Source organism: Oncorhynchus keta, chromosome 1, assembly GCF_023373465.1.
Source record: "Oncorhynchus keta strain PuntledgeMale-10-30-2019 chromosome 1, Oket_V2, whole genome shotgun sequence".
In the NCBI taxonomy this organism is placed as follows: Eukaryota; Metazoa; Chordata; class Actinopteri; order Salmoniformes; family Salmonidae; genus Oncorhynchus; species Oncorhynchus keta.
This window is the reverse complement of record NC_068421.1, coordinates 98,954,231-98,976,627: the sequence shown is the minus strand read 5'-3', so window position 1 is coordinate 98,976,627 and position 22,397 is coordinate 98,954,231. Positions and strand designations below refer to the sequence as shown.

Below are 22,397 nucleotides of genomic sequence, written 5' to 3'. Positions count from 1 at the left end.
ATAGATAAATAGGAAAATAAATAGGATAAATAAATAAATAGGATAGATAAAAACAGGATAGATAAACAAACAGGATAAATAAATAGGATAGATAAATAAATAATAGATAAATAAATAGGATAAATAAATAAATAGGATAAATAAATAAATAGGATAGATAAATAAATAGGATAAATAAATAAACAGGATAGATAAATAAAGGATAAATAAATAAATAGGATAGATAAATAAATAGGATAAATAAATAAATAGGATAAATAACAATAAGGATAATAAATAAACAGGATAAATAAATAGGATAGATAAATAAATAGGATAGATAAACATAAATAGGAACAGGATAAATAAATAGGATAGATAAATAAAGGATAGGATAATAAATAAATAAATCAGGATAGATAAACAAACAGGATAGATAAATAAATAGGATAGATAAATAGGAATAAATAGGATAAATAAATAGGATAGATAAACAAATAATAGATAAATAAATAGGATAAATAAATAGGATAAATAAATAAATAGGATAGATAAAAACAGGATAAATAAATAGGATAGATAAATAAATAGGATAGATAAATAAATAGGATAGATAAATAAATATGATAAATAAATAATAGATAAATAATAGGATAAATAAATAAATAGGATAGATAAATAGGATAAATAAATAAATAGGATAGATAAATAGGATAAAAATAAATAGGATAAATAAATAAATAGGATAGATAAATAAATAGGATAGATAAATAAATAGGATAAATAAATAGGATAAATAAATAAATAGGATAGATAAACAAATAGGATAGATAAATAGGATAAATAAATAAATAGGATAGATAAATAGGATAGATAAATAAACAGGATAAATAAATAGGATAAATAAACAAATAGGATAGATAAACTCCCAGGATAGATAAATAAATAGGATAGATAAATAAATAGGATAGATAAATAAATAGGATAAACAAATAGGATAAATAAATAAATAGGATAAATAAATAAATAGGATAAATAAATAAATAGGATAGATAAATAGGATAAATAAATAAATAGGATAAATAAATAAATAGGATAAATAAATAAATAGGATAAATAAATAAATAGGATAGATAAATAGGATAGATAAATAAATAGGATAAATAAACAGGATAGATAAATAAATAGGATAAATAAACAAATAGGATAAATAAATAAATAGGATAGATAAATAAATAGGATAGATAAATAAATAGGATAGATAAATAAATAGGATAGATAAATAAATAGATAAATAAATAGGATAGATAAATAATAAATAAATAAATAGGATAAATAAATAGGATAGATAAATAAATAGGATAGATAAACAACAGGATAAATAAATAGGATAGATAAATAAATAGGATAGATAAATAAATAGGATAAATAAACATGGGATAAATAAATAGGATAGATAAATAAATAGATAAATAAATAGGATAGATAAATAAATAGGATAGATAAATAATAAATAAACAAACAGGATAGATAAATAAATAAACAAATAGGATAGATAAATAGGATAGATAAATAGGATAAATAAATAAATAGGATAGATAAATAAATAGGATAGATAAATAAATAGGATAAATAAATAGGATAGATAAATAGGATAAATAAATAAATAGGATAAATAAATAGGATAGATAAATAAATAGGATAGATAAATAAATATGATAGATAAATAGGATAAATAAATAAATAGGATAGATAAATGAATAGGATAGATAAATAAATAGGATAGATAAATAAATAGGATAAATAAATAGGATAGATAAATAAATAGGATAAATAAATAAATAGGATAAATAAATAAATAGGATAGATAAATAGGATAAATAAATAGGATAAATAAATAAATAGGATAGATAAATAAATAGGACAACTAAATAAATAGGATAGATAAATAGGATAGATAAATAAATAGGATAAATAAATAGGATAGATAAATAAATAGGATAGATAAATAAATAGGATAAATAAATAGGATAGATAAATAGGATAAATAAATAGGATAGATAAATAAATAGGATAGATAAATAAATAGGACAGATAAATAAATAGGATAGATAAATAGGATAGATAAATAAATATGATAGATAAATAGGATAAATAAATAAATAGGATAAATAAATAAATAGGATAGATAAATAAATAGGATAGATAAATAGGATAAATAAATAAATAGGATAGATAAATAAATAGGATAGATAAATAAATAGGATAAATAAATAGGATAGATAAATAAATAGGATAGATAAATAAATAGGATAGATAAATAGGATTAATAAATAAATAGGATAGATAAATAGGATAAATAAATAAATAGGATAGATAAATAAATAGGATAAATAAATAAATAGGATAGATAAATAAATAGGATAGATAAATAAATAGTATAGATAAATAAATAGGATAAATAAATAAATAGGATAAATAAATAAATAGGATAAATAAATAAATAGGATAAATAAATAAATAGGATAAATAAATAAATAGGATAAATAAATAAATAGGATAAATAAATAGGATAAATAAATAAATAGGATAAATAAATAAATAGGATAGATAAATAAATAGGATAGATAAATAAATAGGATAGATAAATAAATAGGATAGATAAATAAATAGGATAAATAAATAGGATAGATAAATAAATAGGATAAATAAATAGGATAGATAAATAAATAGGATAGATAAATAGGATAGATAAATAAATAGGATAAATAAATAGGATAAATAAATAGGATAAATAAATAAATAGGATAGATAAATAAATAGGATAGATAAATAAATAGGATAGATAAATAAATAGGATAGATAAATAAATAGAATAGATAAATAAATAGGATAGATAAATAAATAGGATAAATAAATAGGATAGATAAATAAATAGGATAAATAAATAGGATAGATAAATAAATAGGATAAATAAATAGGATAGATAAATAAATAGGATAGATAAATAGGATAAATAAATAAATATGATAGATAAATACATAGGATAAATAAATAAATAGGATAAATAAATAAATAGGATAGATAAATAGGATAAATAAATAAATAGGATGAATAAATAAATAGGATAGATAAATAAATAGGATAAATAAATAAATAGGATAAATAAATAGGATAGATAAATAAATAGGATAGATAAATAAATAGGATGAATAAATAAATAGGATAGATAAATAAATAGGATAAATAAATAAATAGGATAAATAAATAAATAGGATAGATAAATAAATAGGATAGATAAATAAATAGGATAGATAAATAAATAGGATAGATAAATAAATAGGATAGATAAATAAATAGGATAGATAAATAAATAGGATATGACGCGTTGTTGGGGAAAGTGGTCAAGGAAGCCAATTTGTGTCAAAAGGCACATTGTCTTTCTCATTGTCTCATGCTTAGAATGTGCTCCCCCATTGTTACAATTTGAAAGTTCTGAATAATTCCATGGCAGTAAATTCAACAGTGGGAAGTTAGCTAAATTAGTTTATGTAGTTACTGAAACAGCTGTACCTCTTGTTTCGTAGTATATATTCCTGTTCTTATTTCCAAATTTGAAGAAGATTTCATACCCTCTAATTTTTTGAATAATTTGTTCGGATAGTAGTCAAAACAGCAGTTTTTAAAAAGTAAAATTGAGACGAAAAATCATTGATGTGGTTACTAGTTCTGTACAATATATTTCTGTTCCGATTCCAGATTTGAATAGCAGAGAAGTAGTCCAAGATGTTATACGTCAGACTTGTTGGGAAAGTGGTCAAAACAGTTGATTATGTGTCAAAAGTAACGTTGTTTACAGTGAATATTTTACTTAACCTTTATTAAGGCAAGTCAGTTAAGAACAAATTCGTATTTTACAATGACGGCCTACCCCGGCCAAACCCTCCCCTAACCCGGACGGCACTGGGCCAATTGTGTGCAACCCTTTGGGACTCCCGATCATGGCCGGTTGTGAGATACAAGCCCGGGATTGAACCAGGGTCTGGAGTGATGCCTCTAGCACTGAGATGTAGTGCCTTTAGACCGCTGCTCCACTCAGGAGTAAAGCCATGTTGAAGTCATGATGTCACAATGGGGAGCTTTAGACTGTTGAGGAAATATATGATTGGGCTTCTGTAGCTCAGTTGGTAGAGCATGGCGCTTGTAACGCCAGGGAAGTGGGTTCAATCCCCGGGACCACCCATACGTAGAATGTATGCACACATGACTGTAAGTCGCTTTGGATAAAAGCGTCTGCTAAAATGGCATATATATTATAATGATTGTTATGAATATTACAATGATTGTTATGAATAATATTATGTATGCATGCTATACATTATGAAAGATCCACTTCCGTATCCCACTGTATGTAAAAATAGGATTCTTCTAACTAGATGATGTGGTCAGCCCCAGTTTGAAAACATACGCTAGTGTTGTGTTTGACGTGGACAGTTCCTAACAAGGGTTTCACCAATGAATCTCCCAGATGGTTTATGGTCCAATGTGTATATTAGACATGATTGTTCAACTGCTTTCAGTCTGTTTAAGCCTTTAAGGCTCATAAAGACATACGCACGTACGGCCACACACACACACACACACCATCCATGCATGGTCATGCACATTCCCAGACACACATGTACACACACACACACACACACACACTCGCACACACACACTCACAGCTTGGCATCAGGCAACGTTTCCAGTAGACAGCAGTGTGTTGATTGCTTGGCCCAGATACAGCAAAATGAATTATTCTGATCCTCGCTTCTCTTCTCCGAATGCATAATGTAATGCATCACGAGGATAGGGATGGGGGGTTCTGGGGGCAAAAGGGTTTGCTAAGTTCATCGGTTTAATATAAATAACGGTTTACATGAAGCATGAGGAAGCAGAAATGAAAGGGATGGTTCTGGGATTACATCAAACATACTCAAGGTCTTGATTAATTATCTATGAGCAAAGATGTCTTTTTTTCCTATGACCCCAGAATCACCCATTGTTTCAATAGCTTTCAACTGGTATACAAAACGGCAGATATTTGGACCTTTTGACTGTGTGAGGTCAATTCTTAATAGCCTTCCAGCAGAGCAGGCTAAAGAGCTAAATACACCATCTCATGTTGGTTCACTTTGCGTCGCCGATTTGTTTTGTTTTTCTCCGATGGCTGTGAGACTGTTCCTGAGGGTCAATTCATTACCTACTAGGTGCCATTAAGTGCATGGGTCTGGCTAGTTTGATTAATTCATATATTTACATTGCCTTCAGGAACCCCTTTGAATTAATCCACATTTTGTTCCGTTACAGCCTGAATTCAAAATGCAGTCAATTTATATTTTCCCCAACCCATTTACACACAATACCCCATAATGACATCACAATACTCCATAATGACATCACAATACCCCATAATGACATCACAATAACCCATAATGACAAAGTGAAAATATGTTATAGAAATGTTTAAATATAGAAATATCTCATTTGCATAAATATTCACACCCCCCCGAGCACCTTTGGCAGTGATTACAGCTGTTACAGATTCTTAAGTCTCTAGGATTTTTGTATACCTAGATTGTACAATGTTTGCACATTATTCTCTTTGAAATTCTTTAAGCTCTGTCAAGTTGGATGTTGATCATTTGCTAGACAGCCATTTTCAAGTCTTGCCATAGATTTTCAAGACTATTCAAGTCAAAACTGTAACTAGGCCACTTAGGAATATTCAATGTCGTCTTGGTAACCAACTCCAGTGTATATTTGTCCTTTTGTTTTAGGTTATTGTGCTGCTGAAAGGTGAATTTGTGTCTGTTGGAAAGCTGACTGAACCAGTAGCTGTTGTCTGTTTCTTTTTATCCCCCTAAAACTTGCCGATGACAAGCATACCCATAACATGATGCAGTCACCAACATGCTTGAAAATATGAAGAGTGGTACTCAGTGATACGTTGTATTGGTTTTGCCTCAAACATAATGCTTTGCATTAAGGACATAAAGTTAAGAGGAAGGACGCCAGTATCTTTGTAGCGACTGGGTGTATTGCTACACCATCCAAAAAGTAATGTTACGCCCCCCTTCTCTGTGTTTGTGCTTTTATTTGCAGATTGGGGACAGGTGAAGCTGATTGGGTCGTTAAGGTGACATGTTGCACCTGGTTTGGGTTCAACTAGGATAACAAAAAAAATCCTGGTGCCCAATTCTGCCTCTCTCTCTCTCCACGAGCTCCATTTTGTTTGGTGATCTGCTTGATTATGGTTTTTGATTAGGTGCACCCTTCAAAAAATAAAAGCACAACCACAGAGGTAGGGAGAGGGTAACAAGTAACTATAACTTCACCAAAGGGATCGAGTTCACTTTTCTAAACCCCCCCCCCCCATCTACCATTAGGTGCCCTTTGTGAGGTATTGGAAAACCTCCTTGTGTGTCTTTTTATAAGGCTTAAACAGACTGAAAGCACACTGGACCAGAAACTATCTGGGAGATTCATTGGTGTAACCCTTGTGTTTGACGTGGACAGTTCCTAAAAACATATGTGGTCAAACTGGGGCGGACCATATCTAGTTAGATGAATCCTATACGGTAGGAAGTGGATCTTTCATATTTCACATGCAAACACGGTATTATTCATTTAAAAAACGATGCACATTAGGAATAATTCATATGTAAATCCACATTGTCATTGGTGTAGAGAGGATTAGGCAAGAGACAGTCGCAGGGTTAGAACTACTGAATTTATTTAAGCACCGTAGATCAAAGCAGGACGAAACCCAAACACTGTTGTGCTCAAAATATATCTTCATAAACAAAAAAGGCACAGGGCGAACCCAAAGTGCAAAATATAAAGTACTCAGGAAATAGTAGGAGAGATTCCTCTCAGGAAAAGAAGTAACATTTACAATGAAAGATACACGGCAGAGTGAGTGTGTGTATATACACAGTGATAGAGTGGGGATTGGAACCAGGTGTGCGTAATGATGACGAGACAAGTCCGGGGTTGATGAGTGAAGGTCGTTTGGCAGCAGGAGGTCTGGCAGCATCTTGAAGGCCGGCGACGCTGAGCACCTGAGCTGAACAGAAGGGGGAGCCAAAGCGAAGTCTGGTGTGATAGACACACTCCATTAAGTTCAGGGTATCCCTCTAATGATGGAGTCCCGTTTAGATTCCCATACCTAAGGGTGTAGATTCCTGTGGTCAACAACTGTTTATTTCAACTGCAAATTGTCTATTTTTGTTGTTGTTGCATCCTCACCCATCCTCACCCAACAACTGACTTTATAAAGTCAATGGCCTTTCATCTTCGAAATATGCAAAACATTTTAACTTTTGTGAAACTTTCCGGAACTGGCTATAAAACACCAAGTGCCAGAATAAGGGTGCATGGTACATTATCGCGCTCTTTTAAACTCCTTAGGGGGGACAAGACAGGGTGATCCTCTTTCCCCTTTAATCTTCATTATGAGTATGGAACCGTTCGCCAAAAATATTTTAAAAAACGATCGGAAAATACAAGGTCTACAGATCGACCTGGAAGAACACAAATTAGCAATGTAGGCAGAAGACCTCAGTCAGTTCCCGCCTCTATGGATGAAATGAAACAATCCAATGTCATGTCTGGTTAAAGACTAAATAAAAAACAATCAGAAGCTATGATGTTAGGTTAACCAATATCCCAAGACATCGAAACTAAGTTTGAACTTAAACGAGATCAAAATCAACTGAAATAGAGGATTAGTAATTACCCTAAGACCTAATGAATGTACAGTAGTAAAGCTTTGGAACATTGGAAAAGCAGCTTATACAGGAAGTATAGATTTGCAAATACAGGACCTGCACAGATGGACAGTAGTACCTTTTAACAATAACAGGATGACATCACAATACCCCATAATGACATCACAATAACCCATAATGACAAAGTAACAGGAATAATTTAAACTATTCAAATGTATGTGTATTCCTGTTCCAGAATCTACCAATAAATCTACCAATAAATATTACTCCAAATATGTTTAAACAGTGGGACAAACTATTGAATACATTTATTTGGGGAGGTAGAAGAGCAATCAAACAACGTAAACAAGCAGGGCGACTAGCATTACCAAACCTAATGAATTATTACATAGCCGGCCAATTTAAATCAATTATTGTATGGATGAATCTGGCATCAACAGCTAAATGGAAACAGATTGATATTGAACAAGTGGAAAAACCAATAAGAACAACTAAATTATTGAAGACAATCAATACAAGTACTAGGAAGATGGACAATACCTGCATAAATAACACCGTAAAGGTCTGGACAAAGATCACCAAAATAAAAGATATCCAAACAGACCTGTGGGATGGTTGAGCTAACGTAGGCTAATGTGATTAGCATGAGGTTGTATGTAACAAGAACATTTCCAGACCTGTGGGATGGCTGAGCTAACGTAGGCTAATGTGATTAGCATGAGGTTGTATGTAACAAGAACATTTCCAGACCTGTGGGATGGTTGAGCTAACGTAGGCTAATGTGATTAGCATGAGGTTGTATGTAACAAGAACATTTCCAGACCTGTGGGATGGTTGAGCTAACGTAGGCTAATGTGATTAGCATGAGGTTGTAAGTAACAAGAACATTTCCAGACCTGTGGGATGGCTTCTACAAGATGTAATGTAACAAGAACATTTATGATTAGCGTGAGGTTGTATGTACAAGAACATGTTCCAGACCTGTGATGGTTGAGCTAACCTATTAGCATGAGGTTGTAAGTAACAAGAACATTTCCCAGGACATCTCAGGCAGTTAGATTTGGTTATGTCATTTTCAGGTCCTGAGCTACAGTCAGTTAGATTTGGGTATGTCATTTTAGGTCCTGAGCTACAGGCAGTTAGATTTGGGTATGTCATTTTAGGTCCTGAGCTACAGGCAGTTAGATTTGGGTATGTCATTTTAGGTCCTGAGCTACAGTCAGTTAGATTTGGGTATGTTATTTTAGGTCCTGAGCTACAGGGAGTTAGATTTACAAGCAGGGTATGTTATTTTAGGTCCTGAGCTACAGGCAGTTAGATTTGGGTATGTTATTTTAGGTCCTGAGCTACAGGCAGTTAGATTTGGGTATGTTATTTTAGGTCCTGAGCTACAGGCAGTTAGATTTGGGTATGTTATTTTAGGTCCTGAGCTACAGGCAGTTAGATTTGGGTATGTCATTTTGGGTCATGAGCTACAGGCAGTTAGATTTGGGTATGTCATTTAGGGTCATGAGCTACAGGCAGTTAGATTTGGGTATGTAATTTTAGGCGAAAATGATTTTTTTTTTTTAAGGGGAGGATCCTTAAAAGTTTTCAAGCCAATCATGATGGATGATACATTTAAATTATGCGCAGAAAAAGGACTGACTAGATATCATAGGATGTTCACAGATAACGGGATACAACCTCCAGGACAAAACAAAATGCTTCATGATTTACAGGGCTTTCAGAAAGTATTCAGACCCCCTTGACACAAATGATGTTGTGTTACAACCTGAATTTAAAATGGATTCAATTGAGATTTTCATCCCACTGGCACAACACACAACACCCCATAATATCAAAGTGGAATTATGTTTTGAGAAATGTTTACAAATTATTTTCCACCTCATCTCTGTACTCCCACATACAGTACAATTATCTGTCCCCAGTCGAGCAGTGAATTTCAAACACAGATTAAATTACAAAGCCCAGAAAGGGTTTCCAATGCCTCGCAAAGAAGGGTACCTATTGTTAGATGGGTAAAACAAAAAAGCAGATAATGAATATCCCTTTGAGCATGGTAAAGTTATTAATTACACCTTAGATACCTTTGAGCATGGTAAAATTGTTAATTACACTTTGGACGGTGTATCAATAAACCCAGTCACTACATAGATACAGGGGTCCTTTCTAACTCAGTTGCCGGCGAAGAAGGACACTGCTCAGGGATTTCGCCATGAGGCCGATTGTGACTTTAAAAATTACAATTACAGCAGCAGTTCCTAAATTAGGGTTCGCAACCCCATGTGGGGGTAGCCTGATAAGAAAATGGGGTCACGGGAGAATTTCCCAAAATCCTGAAAAAAAATCGATATACAAAAAAAAATTAACTGTTCGAATATCGTCTTTGTATCTCAAAATAATGGTAATGTGGTTAACCTTAAAAATCTAAATGAAAATTATTCAAATCTGAAAGATAGAATTCAACCGGGGAGTGCCCTTAGATCATTGGAATCGGCTGCCCTTGACCGTTGCACATGAACCACTTCCACAGTGAAGGCCACTACGCTGTGAAACCACACACTATTGCAGACACTTTGGTATTACCCACAGCAACTGATATGGTGAAAACAATGTCTGGGGAGGCAGAGGAACAGAAACTCACATTAATACCTTTGTCAAATAATGATGTTAAACAAAGAATTGCTTCTCTGACTGAACGACTCAAGCTTATGCTCTCCGAATGGATGTTATCTTTGAAGGCCGAGATGGCCATGTATTGATTTTTGTTCGCTATTCTCAGCTGAAATGACTGAACGTGAGACTAAGGTTAAAGAGAATAATTCCTCGGCTCCCAAGGACAAAGACTGAGTGAATGAAACATTGGGGTTGGTACCTGGTGAGCCAGAGTCTGCCACAGTGACCTCTCATTCCAAGAAAAAATAAGAAGAATAACAGGACAAAGGCTAAAAATGAAGTTGGGAAAGTGGCTACTGAGACCAGAGATAATCATAAGCCAATAGAAAATGCCAAGGATAATAAGGGTACCCTGAAGGCAGGGCAACTCTCTGGGGAATACAAAAGAAGGCAGCCAGACAGCAATGGTCCTTCTGTAGCTCAGTTGGTAGAGCATGGCGCTTGTAACGCCAGGGTAGTGGGTTCGATTCCCGGGACCACCCATACGTAGAATGTATGCACACATGACTGTAAGTCGCTTTGGATAAAAGCGTCTGCTAAATGGCATATATATAATATAATATATAATCAATGCTGGCCTTCATTCAAACAATCCGGAATCAACATACACCCGACTTGTCCTTTTGGACATGTGAAGAAGGTGGTTTAACATGGTTAATTTAGGATTATCCAACTGTAGGTTTATCAGTCCTTTCCTTCCTCTGGAGGCCACCAAACTATATATGCTGTGATCCTCTCACAGCTGAGAAATAGCCTCACATGCTGGTCACAAACAGGAGTTACTATTTTGAAACAAATTGAATTCACTCAAACACTTAATATTTTTTATAACAAACCAAACAGTTACCACCATTGTCATATCATTTACAAACATACTTTATTTAGTCTGGATAGCTTTAAGCGGTATGTAGATGCAAGATGCAAGCCTTGTCTTTAAGATCCTCCGTGGTTTTGCCCCTCCACCCCTATGCCGGCATATCATGCTCAACGAAAGCACCTCCAGGGTAACAAGGGCAGTAACTAAAGGGGATTGCGTTGTCCCTTTTTCGACACAATAAAATCGGCCAATCGGCCTTCTCTGTTAGAGCTACAATATCCTGGAATGCAATGCCCATGGATTTGAGAAGCTGCACTGATTATTGTACTTTTAAATTGAAACTGAAAACATATCTCAAATCTATCCAAACCTGTTATCTGTGGTTCCTCATATCTACGGCGACAGTTGAGGATAGTGTTGTTGTTGTTGTTAGAATGATATATTATTGGATGTAATGGTATTGGTATTTTGTATTGTTTTAGTGAGTATGTGTATTGTGACTGTGTAGTTGTTGTCATGATGTGGTCCTCTTTGGGTACAGCGAGCACCATCTCCCTCTCTCTGCACCATCCACCTCTCTCTCTCTTCCCCCTTCACCCAGGCTCTGTTAGGCAGGTCATAAATTCCTAGAAGATTTTCTCTCTTCATGGCCAGAGTATATAGAGAGAGTGAGTTTCACAGGAGAATAAAGGAACCTCTTCCACATCACAGAACTTGAGAACTGAACAATGTCCATGTTTTGGAGAATGTTTACACGGTCTGGGAAGAATCCAGCTACCACCGGTCAATTTCATTTAAAGTTTGTGAAACTCATGAGAGACAATACAGCCACATTACCATAACTCTTTTTATACAAGAGTCTCAGCTGTGAGGCTTGCATCTAATTGTTGTATAAAATGAATGAGTAAAGATACAACTATTTGTGAAATGATGTATTGTGATTTTAAACTTTTTAATGAAGGAAACTTCCCTTTGGAGTTTAACTAAATCCTTGGCTCGCCCCATGAGCAGACATTGATCTGGCATCATGGGACAGCCCCTTTCTACTCTTCCGAATATAACCCCCACCGGGAGGAATTCCCTTCAGACCAGCTTAACTTGGTTACCGAGAGGGCTAAGGTTTGAGTCGAGACCAGTACCTCATCACAGAGGAAGCTAAGGTTTCAGTCCAGCTTACCTTGGTTACCGAGAGGGCTAAGGTTTGAGTCGAGACCAGTACCTCATCACAAAGGGAGCTAAGGTTTCAGACCAGCTTACCTCGATTACCACAAGAGGGCTAAGGTTTGAGTAGATTGCTGAATCTTTTTAACCGTACCACGTGGTTAAACTCTGAGACTATCGATCCGACAGAATAAGAGCTACTCTTCGATACTAATTACTAGTCTGCAGCTAGAAATTATGTACCCGTGAATGCGAAGGCCGACAACCGCCGAAACATCTATTCTATAACAACATTTCTGAATGGGACTCTGAACTATCCATTCTAACCACGGAAGCGAGAGAGAGTGCGGACAAACTCTCTAACAGAAACAAACTTTCCAACAGAGATCAGGACGACACACTGAGCGTAAATATTTATATTGATTGCAGTTATTCCCGAATGAGTGAGCGTTCATGTGCAAAGGATTAGCATTCAATGAATATGATTATCAAGTGTGTAGTGATTCTTTTGCATAATTCCCGCCTTTCTCAGTCTACACCCACTTCCCTTTTGCCCACCAAGCCGCAATACCGGGGTAGCCCACTAGGGCACATCCCCTGTCATTTCCTTGTAATCATATCTACTTTGTTTGTTTGTATGTGCATTTCTGCGATTATTTAGTTAGTATTGATGTATAGAGGATTCAAAGTGAAGACTGGGTTCGTGCAAATAACCAACAATTTACGACTTTTGGAATGAGACGTGAGGTAAAGAATGATTAATTAATTAGAAGACTAATTGATCAGATATTAAAATATCTGAAGAGTTATATGAGGAAAATTATAACTTTGTAATCTGAATATTTTCCTTGATGCCCCGACTTCCTAGTTAATTACATTTACCTGATTAGTTAATCACGTAATAATAATTACAGAGAATTGATTTGGTAAACTAACAGTCTTCAGTTTAATGATGCCAAAGACACAACAATGTACTTGTCCTGGGACTACGGGTGCTAATTAGCTTTTGGCTAACCCCAGCACATTTACATGGATGTTGCATTATTGTAATATTGATGTTGATTAATGTGCATTTTTTATATTTTTTAAAAATGTCTTTTACCTTTATTTTACTAGGCAAGTCAGTTAAGAACAAATTCTTATTTTCAATGACAGCCTAGGAACAGTGGGTTAACTGCCTGTTCAGGGGCAGAACGACAGATTTGTACCTTGTCAGCTCTGGGATTCAACCTTTCGGTTACTAGTCCAACGCTCTAACCACTAGGCGACCCTTCATTGTACCCTATAAATAAATATCAGAGCATGATGATGTTTCATTTCACACCGAGACTTGGTGGTTATCGAGGGGGTGTTGAGAAATATTTTTCTCATCGAGAGAGGAACTGCTGTCATTCACAATGAGTGCAAAAAATAAACCTTCTACAGATGAGTGACCGAATCAGTGGATTCAGAGGAAATCATTCATATTGGAGAGGGACTCTTTCAAAAGCAAACCATGACCCCTTCCTTGTTCTCAGTGTCTGCTTTCCAGACACGGGGAAATTCATTTTTTATTAATGTTTTATTTTATTTGATTTAACCTTATTTAACTAGGCAAGTTAGTTAATTAAGAACAAATGATTATTTACAATGACAGCCAACCAAAAGGCAAAAGGCCTCCTGCGGGGACGGGAGATTAAAAATAAATAAATATAGGACAAAACACACATCACATCAAGAGAGACAACACAACACTACATAAAGACCTAAGGCAACAACATAGCATGGCAGCAACACATGACAACACAGCAGGGTAGAAACACCACATGACAACAACATGGTAGCAACACAATATATGCCACAACATGGTAGCAACACCACATGGTAGCAACACAACATGGTAGCAACACAACATGGTAGAAACACAACATGGTAGAAACACCACATGACAACAACATGGTAGCAACACAACATGGTAGAAACACCACATGGTAGCAACACAACATGGTAGCAACACAACATGGTAGCAACACAACATGGTAGCAACACAACATGGTAGCAACACAACACGGTAGCAACACAACATGGTAGCAACATAACATGGTAGCAACACAACATGGTAGCAGCACAACATGGTAGCAACACAACATGGTAGCAACACAACATGGTAGCAGCACAACATGGTAGCAACACAACATGGTAGCAACACAACATGGTACAAACATTATTGGGCACAGACAACAGCACAAAGGGCAAGAAGGTAGAGACAACAATACATCACGCAAAGCAGCCACAACTGTCAGTAAGGTAGAGACAACAATACATCACACAAACCAGCCACAACTGTCAGTACGAGTGTCCGTGATTGAGTCTTTGAATGAAGAGATTGAGATAAAACTGTCCAGTTTGAGTGTTTGTTGCAGATTCGTTCCAGTCGCTAGCTACAGAGAACTCTTCACCTTTCAGGCCCAACTATTGACCTTTCGGCAGAACAATAACCTAGAATAAAAGGTCAAATCTACACTGGAGTTGCTTACCAAGAAGACAGTGAATGTTTCTGATTGGCCGAGTTACAGTTTTGAGATAAATCTACGTGAAAATCTATGGTGAGACCTGAAAATTGTAATCAATCAATTTGACAGAACTTGAAGAATTTTGAAAAGTATAATGGTGAAATGTTGCACAATCCAAGTGTGGAAATCTCTCAGAGACGTACCCAGAAAGACTCACAGCTGTAATCGTTGCTAAAGGTGCTTCTACAAAGCATTGATTCAGAGTTGTGAATAGTGTTATAAATGAGATATCTATTTTTATTTAAAAAAAAATTTTTTTTTTAATAAATGTAAAAAAATTCTCAAAACATGTTTTCACTCTCATTATGGGGTATTGTGTGTAGATGGGTGAGATTTAAATAAATATTGAATCAATTTTCAATTCAGGCCGTAACACAACAAAATGTGCAGTAAGTCAAGGGGTATAAATACTTTCTTACTTTTTAAAAATTATACTGAACAAAAATATCAACGCAAAATGCAACAATTTTACAGAGTTACAGTTCATATGAGGAAATCAGTCAATTGAAATTAATAAATTAGGCCCTGATCTATGGATTTCACATGACTGGGTTGGTGGGCCACCACAATCACTTGAGAGCCAGGCCCAACCAATCAGAATGAGTTTTTCCCCACAAAAGGGCTTTATTACAGACATAAATACTTCTTAGTTTCATCAGCCGTTTGGGTGGTCTCAGATGATCCCTCAGGTGAAGAACCCGGATGTGGAGGTCCTGGGCTGGTGTGGTTACATGTAGTCTGCGGTTGTGAGGCCGGTTGGATGTACTGCCAAATTCTCCAATATGACGTTATGGTAGAGAAATTAAAATTAAATTCTCTGGCAACAGCTCTGGTGGACATTCCTGCAGTCAGTATGCCAATTGCACACTCCCTCAAAACTTGAGGCATCTGTGGCATTGTGTTGTGTAACAAAACTGCACTTTTTAGAGAGGCCTTTTATTGTCCCCAGCACAAGGAGCACCTGTGTAATGAGTATGTTTCTTGACATGCCACACCATTCAGGTGGATGGATTTTTTGGGGGGGCAAAGGAGAAATGTTCGCTAGCAGGGATGTAAACACATTTTTTTGCCCAAATTTTGAGAGAAATAAGCTTTTTGTGCGTACGGAAAAATTCTGGTATCTTTTATTTCAACTCATGAAACATGGGACCAACATGTTGCGTTTATATTTTTGTTCGGTGTGTATATAGCTAGCAAGTTAGCTATGTTAGCTAATAAAACCACTCTTCACATTACATACAATAGCATAATGCTGCAACAGTTTTATTCAAACAGATGTAGAATGTTAATTCAAGAATGTTAATTCTTACCTTGATCATCGGTAGCTACTCTCTATTAGCTCGTAATCTCCAATATTATGTTGAGTCTCATCCCAAATAACACCTGTGTCCGGGAGTAAGCTGGCAGTAAGCTGGCAGTAAACTGGCAGTAAGCTGGGAGTAAGCTGGCAGTAAGCTGGCAGTAAGCTGGCAGTAAGCTGGCAGTAAGCTGGCAGTAAACTGGCAGTAAGCTGGGAGTAAGCTGGCAGTAAACTGGGAGTAAGCTGGCAGTAAGCTGGCAGTAAACTGGGAGTAAGCTGGCAGTAAGCTGGCAGTAAGCTGGCAGTAAGCTGGCAGTAAACTGGCAGTAAGCTGGGAGTAAGCTGGCAGTAAACTGGGAGTAAGCTGGCAGTAAGCTGGCAGTAAACTGGGAGTAAGCTGGCAGTAAGCTGGCAGTAAGCTGGCAGTAAACTGGCAGTAAGCTGGCAGTAAACTGGGAGTAAGCTGACAGTAAGCTGGATTTTGAATGATGTTGCATCATCTTAGCCTGGCTTTTTTGATAATTGTGTAATTCATAAACCGGGTGGAAAAATAACACCCACCACCCGACAAAATATGGGTAGATTTTGGAATTGGCAGGTAAGAATGTCAATTTCACCAGCGAGTGGTCACCCAGAGCATTTGGGAAAAGTAAAACATTTCTCAAATCGGAAGCCAAAATGTAGTTGGTCGATTTGACCCGAAATGCTAATAAAGTGTAACTTTGTCCTTGTGTTTCTTGGCTATTTACATAGTTTTGTTCAAGTGCTCGGTTGTTCTCAATATTACAGTAGTTTGAGTTTTCCTGCAATTGGCTGCTCCTAGCGAAGAGACAAAAGCTGTGTAATAATGTAAATAGCCAAGAAACACAAGGACAAAGTCTCAGTAGACTTTAGTTTCAAATAAATTAGACCAACTGTTATGCCTGTGCTCAGCGCTTCGAACAATTAATCTTTCACTCAGCTCTTTATATGCGTACAGCCTCCAGCCAGGCAGTGTTTGAGGCACCAGGTGGGATAGGCCATATAAATCATAGTTCTTTGACTTTCAGTGATTTAATTTACAAGTTATGAAACAAAACAACAGAAATACTTTGAAAACAGCTACTGCATAATTGTTTTGTTTGTTGTTGCTATTAAACGAGATCATACTTGACTATTGTTATTCACAAATGTGAGTGAAATGCTCAACACTGTGGTACCACCCGGGTATCATTTTAGGCCTTGGTAACATGTGATAATCATAAAAGACTGAATCCATCATCCATTCTAGAAAAAGGCATTTAGAATCACTGAGATAGTTGTACAGCGTGACGTCATAAAGATGTGAAGAGGCGACTCCGGGATGCTGGCCTTCTAGGCAGAGTTCCTCTGTCCAGTCTCAACGTTAACAGTGAAGAGGTGACTCCGGGGATCCTGGCCTTCTAGGCAGAGTTCCTCTGTCCAGTCTCAACGTCAACAGTGAAGAGGAGACTCCGGGATCCTGGCCTTCTAGGCAGAGTTGGTCTCAAAACAGTGAAAACTCCTGGATGCCATGTCCAGTCAGACTGGCCAATAAAAACAGTGAAAGGTGACTTAGGCAGAGTGGTCTCAACGCAAAGTGAAGAACACAGGCAGAGTTCAGTCTGGTGAAGAGGAGACAGAGGCAGAGTTGGAAAGAAAAAGCTGTCTCAGACCTAAAAAGAAAGGATGGGCCAGCATCCTGGAGCCAGCATCCTGGAGCGCCTCTTCACTGTTGACGTTGGGACTGGTGTTTTGCAGGGTACTATTTAATGAAGCTGCCAGTTGAGGACTTGTGAGGCGTCTGTTTCTCAAACAAGACATTCTAATGTACTTGTCCTCTTGCTCAGTTGTGCACCAGGGCCTCCCACTCCTCTTTCTATTCTGGTTAGGGCCAGTTTGCGTTGTTCTGTGAAGGGACTAGTACACAGCGTTGTACGAGATCTTCAGTTTCTTGGCAATTTCTTGCATGGAATAGCCTTCATTTCTCAGAACAAGAATAGACTGACAAGTTTCAGAAGAAAGGTCCTTGTTTCAGATACTGAACTAGTCTAAAGAAGGCCAGTTGTATTGCTTCTTTAATCAGAACAACAGTTTTCAGCTGTGCTAACAGAATTGCAAAAGGGTTTTCTAATGATCAATTAGCCTTTTCAAATGATAAACTTGGATTAGCTAACACAACATGCCACTGGAAAACAGGAGTGATGGTTGCTGATAATGGGCCTCTGTACGCCTATGTAGATATTCCATTTAAAAATCAGCCGTTTCCCGCTACAATAGTCATTTACAGCATTAACAATGTCTACACTGTATCTTATCAATTTGATGTTATTTTAAAGGACAAAAAAATGTGCTTTTCTTTCAAAAACAAGAACATTTCTAAGTGACCCCAAACTTTTGAACGTTAGTGTACATACACCATGATTCCCAGAAGTCCTAAAGTCCTAAAGTCCCAAAGTCCCAAAGCAGTCGGGGACCCATCAGTAATGCTTCTGGTTATCTAATTAAAGGCTTCTTTAGGAATTTAAAACAGGAGGACACTTAATAACATATTATTAGCGTATTACATCAAAGCAGTGATAAGATAAATGAGCAGTAATGACACGACTCTGGCCATAACCCATCGATTCCTGGTCTTTCAGCTCTTAGGGTATTCAGTTAACAATTCTGAAGCCTTTCTCCTGTCTCGGCGGATAGACAATAGATTAACACCGAATTGTTTTTCTGTCTTTAAATAGAAAATAGACCTGCCATGCGTAGGTGTAGCTAAATCATACGCATAAAAGCCTTTCACAGAACGCTGTCTGTCGCCTGTCAGCATGACTTTGACGGTTCCTCAGGATTAGAACTAGGTTCGGGTCTAAACGTCGAGCCCTTAACAGAATGTAAGAATAGGCTCCTTCAGAGAGTTTTGAAGAAATGAGTGGCCTTTACAGCACGCCGTTTCAGAAACGATTAGCCGGAATAGATGAACCGATGCGTCGTCGGTTGATGATGTATGGCCTATTCAAATCTAGATGTATCACCTCATTCCTGTCATTAATTTTTTTTAAAGATTAACGTCTGTCTCTCACGGTCAAACCTGGTGAAATTAAATATTGGTATTTTAGGCACAAAAGAGAGTATAGCCAAGGAATAGCTTGTATGGTATCCTAAGATCTATTCTTTAGAGATGTGTCATACACAAGGCCTAACAGTGTCACAATAGGAAATTGAAATGCAGCCAATAAAATGACATTTTATTGCAATCACTGTGGGCGATTTTTATAGACTGTAGGCACATTTCGTGGGTGTCTTTGAATATTTAAATACCCATAAACTGATTATTTGTTTGTAGGGTGAATAGCTGGCTATAAGCTAGGCCTGTAACGACAATGTATGGGTGGCATGGGTAATGGGTAATACCTGAGCCACATTTGAATATAGAACTTTACATTGAATTGGTATCAGATATACGGCAGTTGACTGCAGGCGACAGCCTTCTCAAGCCGTTCAACCATTTAGACTACAAGAAAGCGGCGTTATTTTGGAACTTACGCTTTTTGCTCGTTAAATGCTAAATAGCTCTGACCCAGGGAGAAGTGTCGCCTTCCTTCGCTACTGGCCCAGTGTACAGATTGTCCAGCACCGAAACTACCGTGAACAACAAGTGTGTTGTGTTTCCGTGTACGTCTCCGTGGCTGCCCATTTAACTACAACACGGAACAAGGAAACACCTGATGCCCTGCAGTTGCGCATCTTTCACTGACTCTCATACCACTCGTTTCCCTCTTGACAACAATACGTCCCAGAGTCCACAAATACCAACTGGTAAGTAGCCTATACTTGTAAACTATCCCAATCGGTTTGAAATAAGGAGTTTTTTTTCCCCTCCCGGTATTGTTTTAATGAAGAAACAGCTAAACACTAATGTGTCACGTTAGATTTCTGGTGCGTAATGTATCCGAATGGCTGTTCTATGAAATACTGTCAGCACTAAAGTCTAACACCGATTTACAAGACCGAAGCATAATGAAATCTACTAATTATAGACGGAATGAAACCTAGTAGGCCTAATTATAGCCAATTTAATTGGGGGGGATTGAGGCGGATTGGGGATTGAATACAGGTAGACATTGCCTAATCAGTGACCAAAGCTATCAAACATGAATTGCCAACAGAACATGGGAACGAATGCAAGAGAAAGGCTATTTGAACTCTATGAGCCCTGGTCTAACAGTGCTCTCCTTCTGACCAGAACTCTATGAGCCCTGGTCTAACAGTGCACTCCTTCTGACCAGAACTCTATGAGCCCTGGTCTAACAGTGCTCTCCTTCTGACCAGAACTCTATGAGCCCTGGTCTAACAGTGCACTCCTTCTGACCAGAACTCTATGAGCCCTGGTCTAACAGTGCTCTCCTTCTGACCAGAACTCTATGAGCCCTGGTCTAACATTTGGTACACTTTACATCTCATGGGTTTCCGTGGTGGGGTTAGTCTGTAAAATAACATGCGTAATGGCAATATTTAATATTAATACAAGGGAATATACAGTAAAGACTGATTAACACAATGCTTCGTGTATTGATATGTTTTCTCTTTCTTTAACACATGATTTTACAAGGTTTTGTTTGTTAAAGATTGTGTTGATAGTGATTGACACCAGACTGGAGGCACAAGGACATGGATTGATTATTATTGTAGTCTGTTGTACACTGTGGGATTCTGTAGCAGCCTGACAACGTCACTGCGTTTTGTTTTGACTTCCTTACAAGCCTCTCGGGGTTGGTATTTACTGAACGTTTGAATATGTGTGTGATTAGAATAGACAAGGGCCTTCAAGAGGCCAGTTAGACACGTTGTCTTCTTCTGTTCTGGTGTCTCCCTGTTGCAACTTGTAATAAACCTGATTTGTTTTAATTGATATTATCAACGGCTGCTCTAACTTTTTTGTTCACCTGGATATTCCTATTGCAGAATGTATGTGCGTTTTTGTTCAGATCTCATCATAGGACAATGTCTGAGGGTAAAACGGTCACTTCCAAGGCTGTGGAGCTGGAGCCCCCAGAACTAGGACCAGAGACCCAGTCCTCCTCTCGTCTGGACCCGACCCAGACCTCCCCTCGGCCCCAGAGTCAACCTGACCCCCAGAGCAACCAGCCGCCCCAGAGTCAACCTGACCCCCAGAGCAACCAGCCGCCCCAGAGTCAACCTGACCCCCAGAGCAACCAGCCGCCCCAGAGCAACCAGCCGCACCAGAGCAACCAGCCGCACCAGAGCCCCCAGGCCCAGAGCCCCCAGGCCCAGAGTCCCCAGGTCCCAGAGAGTGGTCATCCCGAGGTAGAGACAGAGGAGAGTGGGTGTGCTGCCCCTACACCTGATACTGGAGCTGGAGCTAGGGATGTAGCTGGAGCTAGGGATGTAGCTGGAGCTAGGGATGTAGCTGGAGCTAGGGATGTAGCTGGAGCTAGGGATGTAGCTGGAGCTAGGGATGTAGCTGGAGCTAGGGATGGAGCTGGAGCTAGGGGATGTAGCTGGAGCTAGGGATGGAGCTGGAGCTAGGGATGGAGCTGGAGCTAGGGATGGAGCTGGACCCGGGGATGGAGCTGGACCCGGGGCCAAGGGGAACCGTTGGACTTCTGCACTAAATCAGTTCAAACTCAAGAGGTTCTTTGTTTTGAGGGTAATAATAGCCTACTTTTTAAAACTTATCCTACTGTAAATGTTTACTGTACACACATAGGTCTACCACTGTAAAGGTTTACTGTACACACAGAAGGGCTACTACTGTAAAGGTTTACTGTACACACATAGAAGGGCTACTACTGTAAAGGTTTACTGTACACACATAGGTCTACCACTGTAAAGGTTTATTGTACACACAGAAGGGCTACTACTGTAAAGGTTTACTGTACACACATAGAAGGGCTACTACTGTAAAGGTTTACTGTACACACATAGAAGGGCTACTACTGTAAAGGTTTACTGTACACACATAGAAGGGCTACTACTGTAAAGGTTTACTGTACACACATAGAAGGGCTACTACTGTAAAGGTTTATTGTACACACATAGAAGGGCTACTACTGTAAAGGTTTACTGTACACACATAGAAGGGCTACTACTGTAAAGGTTTACTGTACACACATAGAAGGGCT

At 37.4% G+C, this 22,397-nt stretch overlaps 2 protein-coding genes across 2 annotated transcripts in view; both read left to right on the top strand.

Annotated features, from left to right (window-relative positions):
* Positions 1–19,575: 19,575 nt before the first annotated feature.
* Positions 19,576–22,397, top strand: part of LOC118381429 (tumor protein p63-regulated gene 1-like protein) — a 32,277-nt gene continuing 29,455 nt past the window's right edge. Inside the window, exons 1-2 of the mRNA XM_052525901.1 lie at positions 19,576–20,070; positions 21,240–21,922. Coding sequence (XP_052381861.1) covers positions 21,749–21,922 — 174 coding nt within the window. The 5' untranslated portion in view covers positions 19,576–20,070; positions 21,240–21,748. The remainder of the gene's footprint in view (positions 20,071–21,239; positions 21,923–22,397) is intronic.
* LOC127931858 (uncharacterized) lies at positions 21,256–21,646 on the top strand. The gene is made up of 2 exons (XM_052525947.1): positions 21,256–21,579; positions 21,629–21,646. Exons 1-2 carry the CDS (start codon positions 21,256–21,258, stop codon positions 21,644–21,646), a joined length of 342 nt encoding a protein of 113 aa, XP_052381907.1.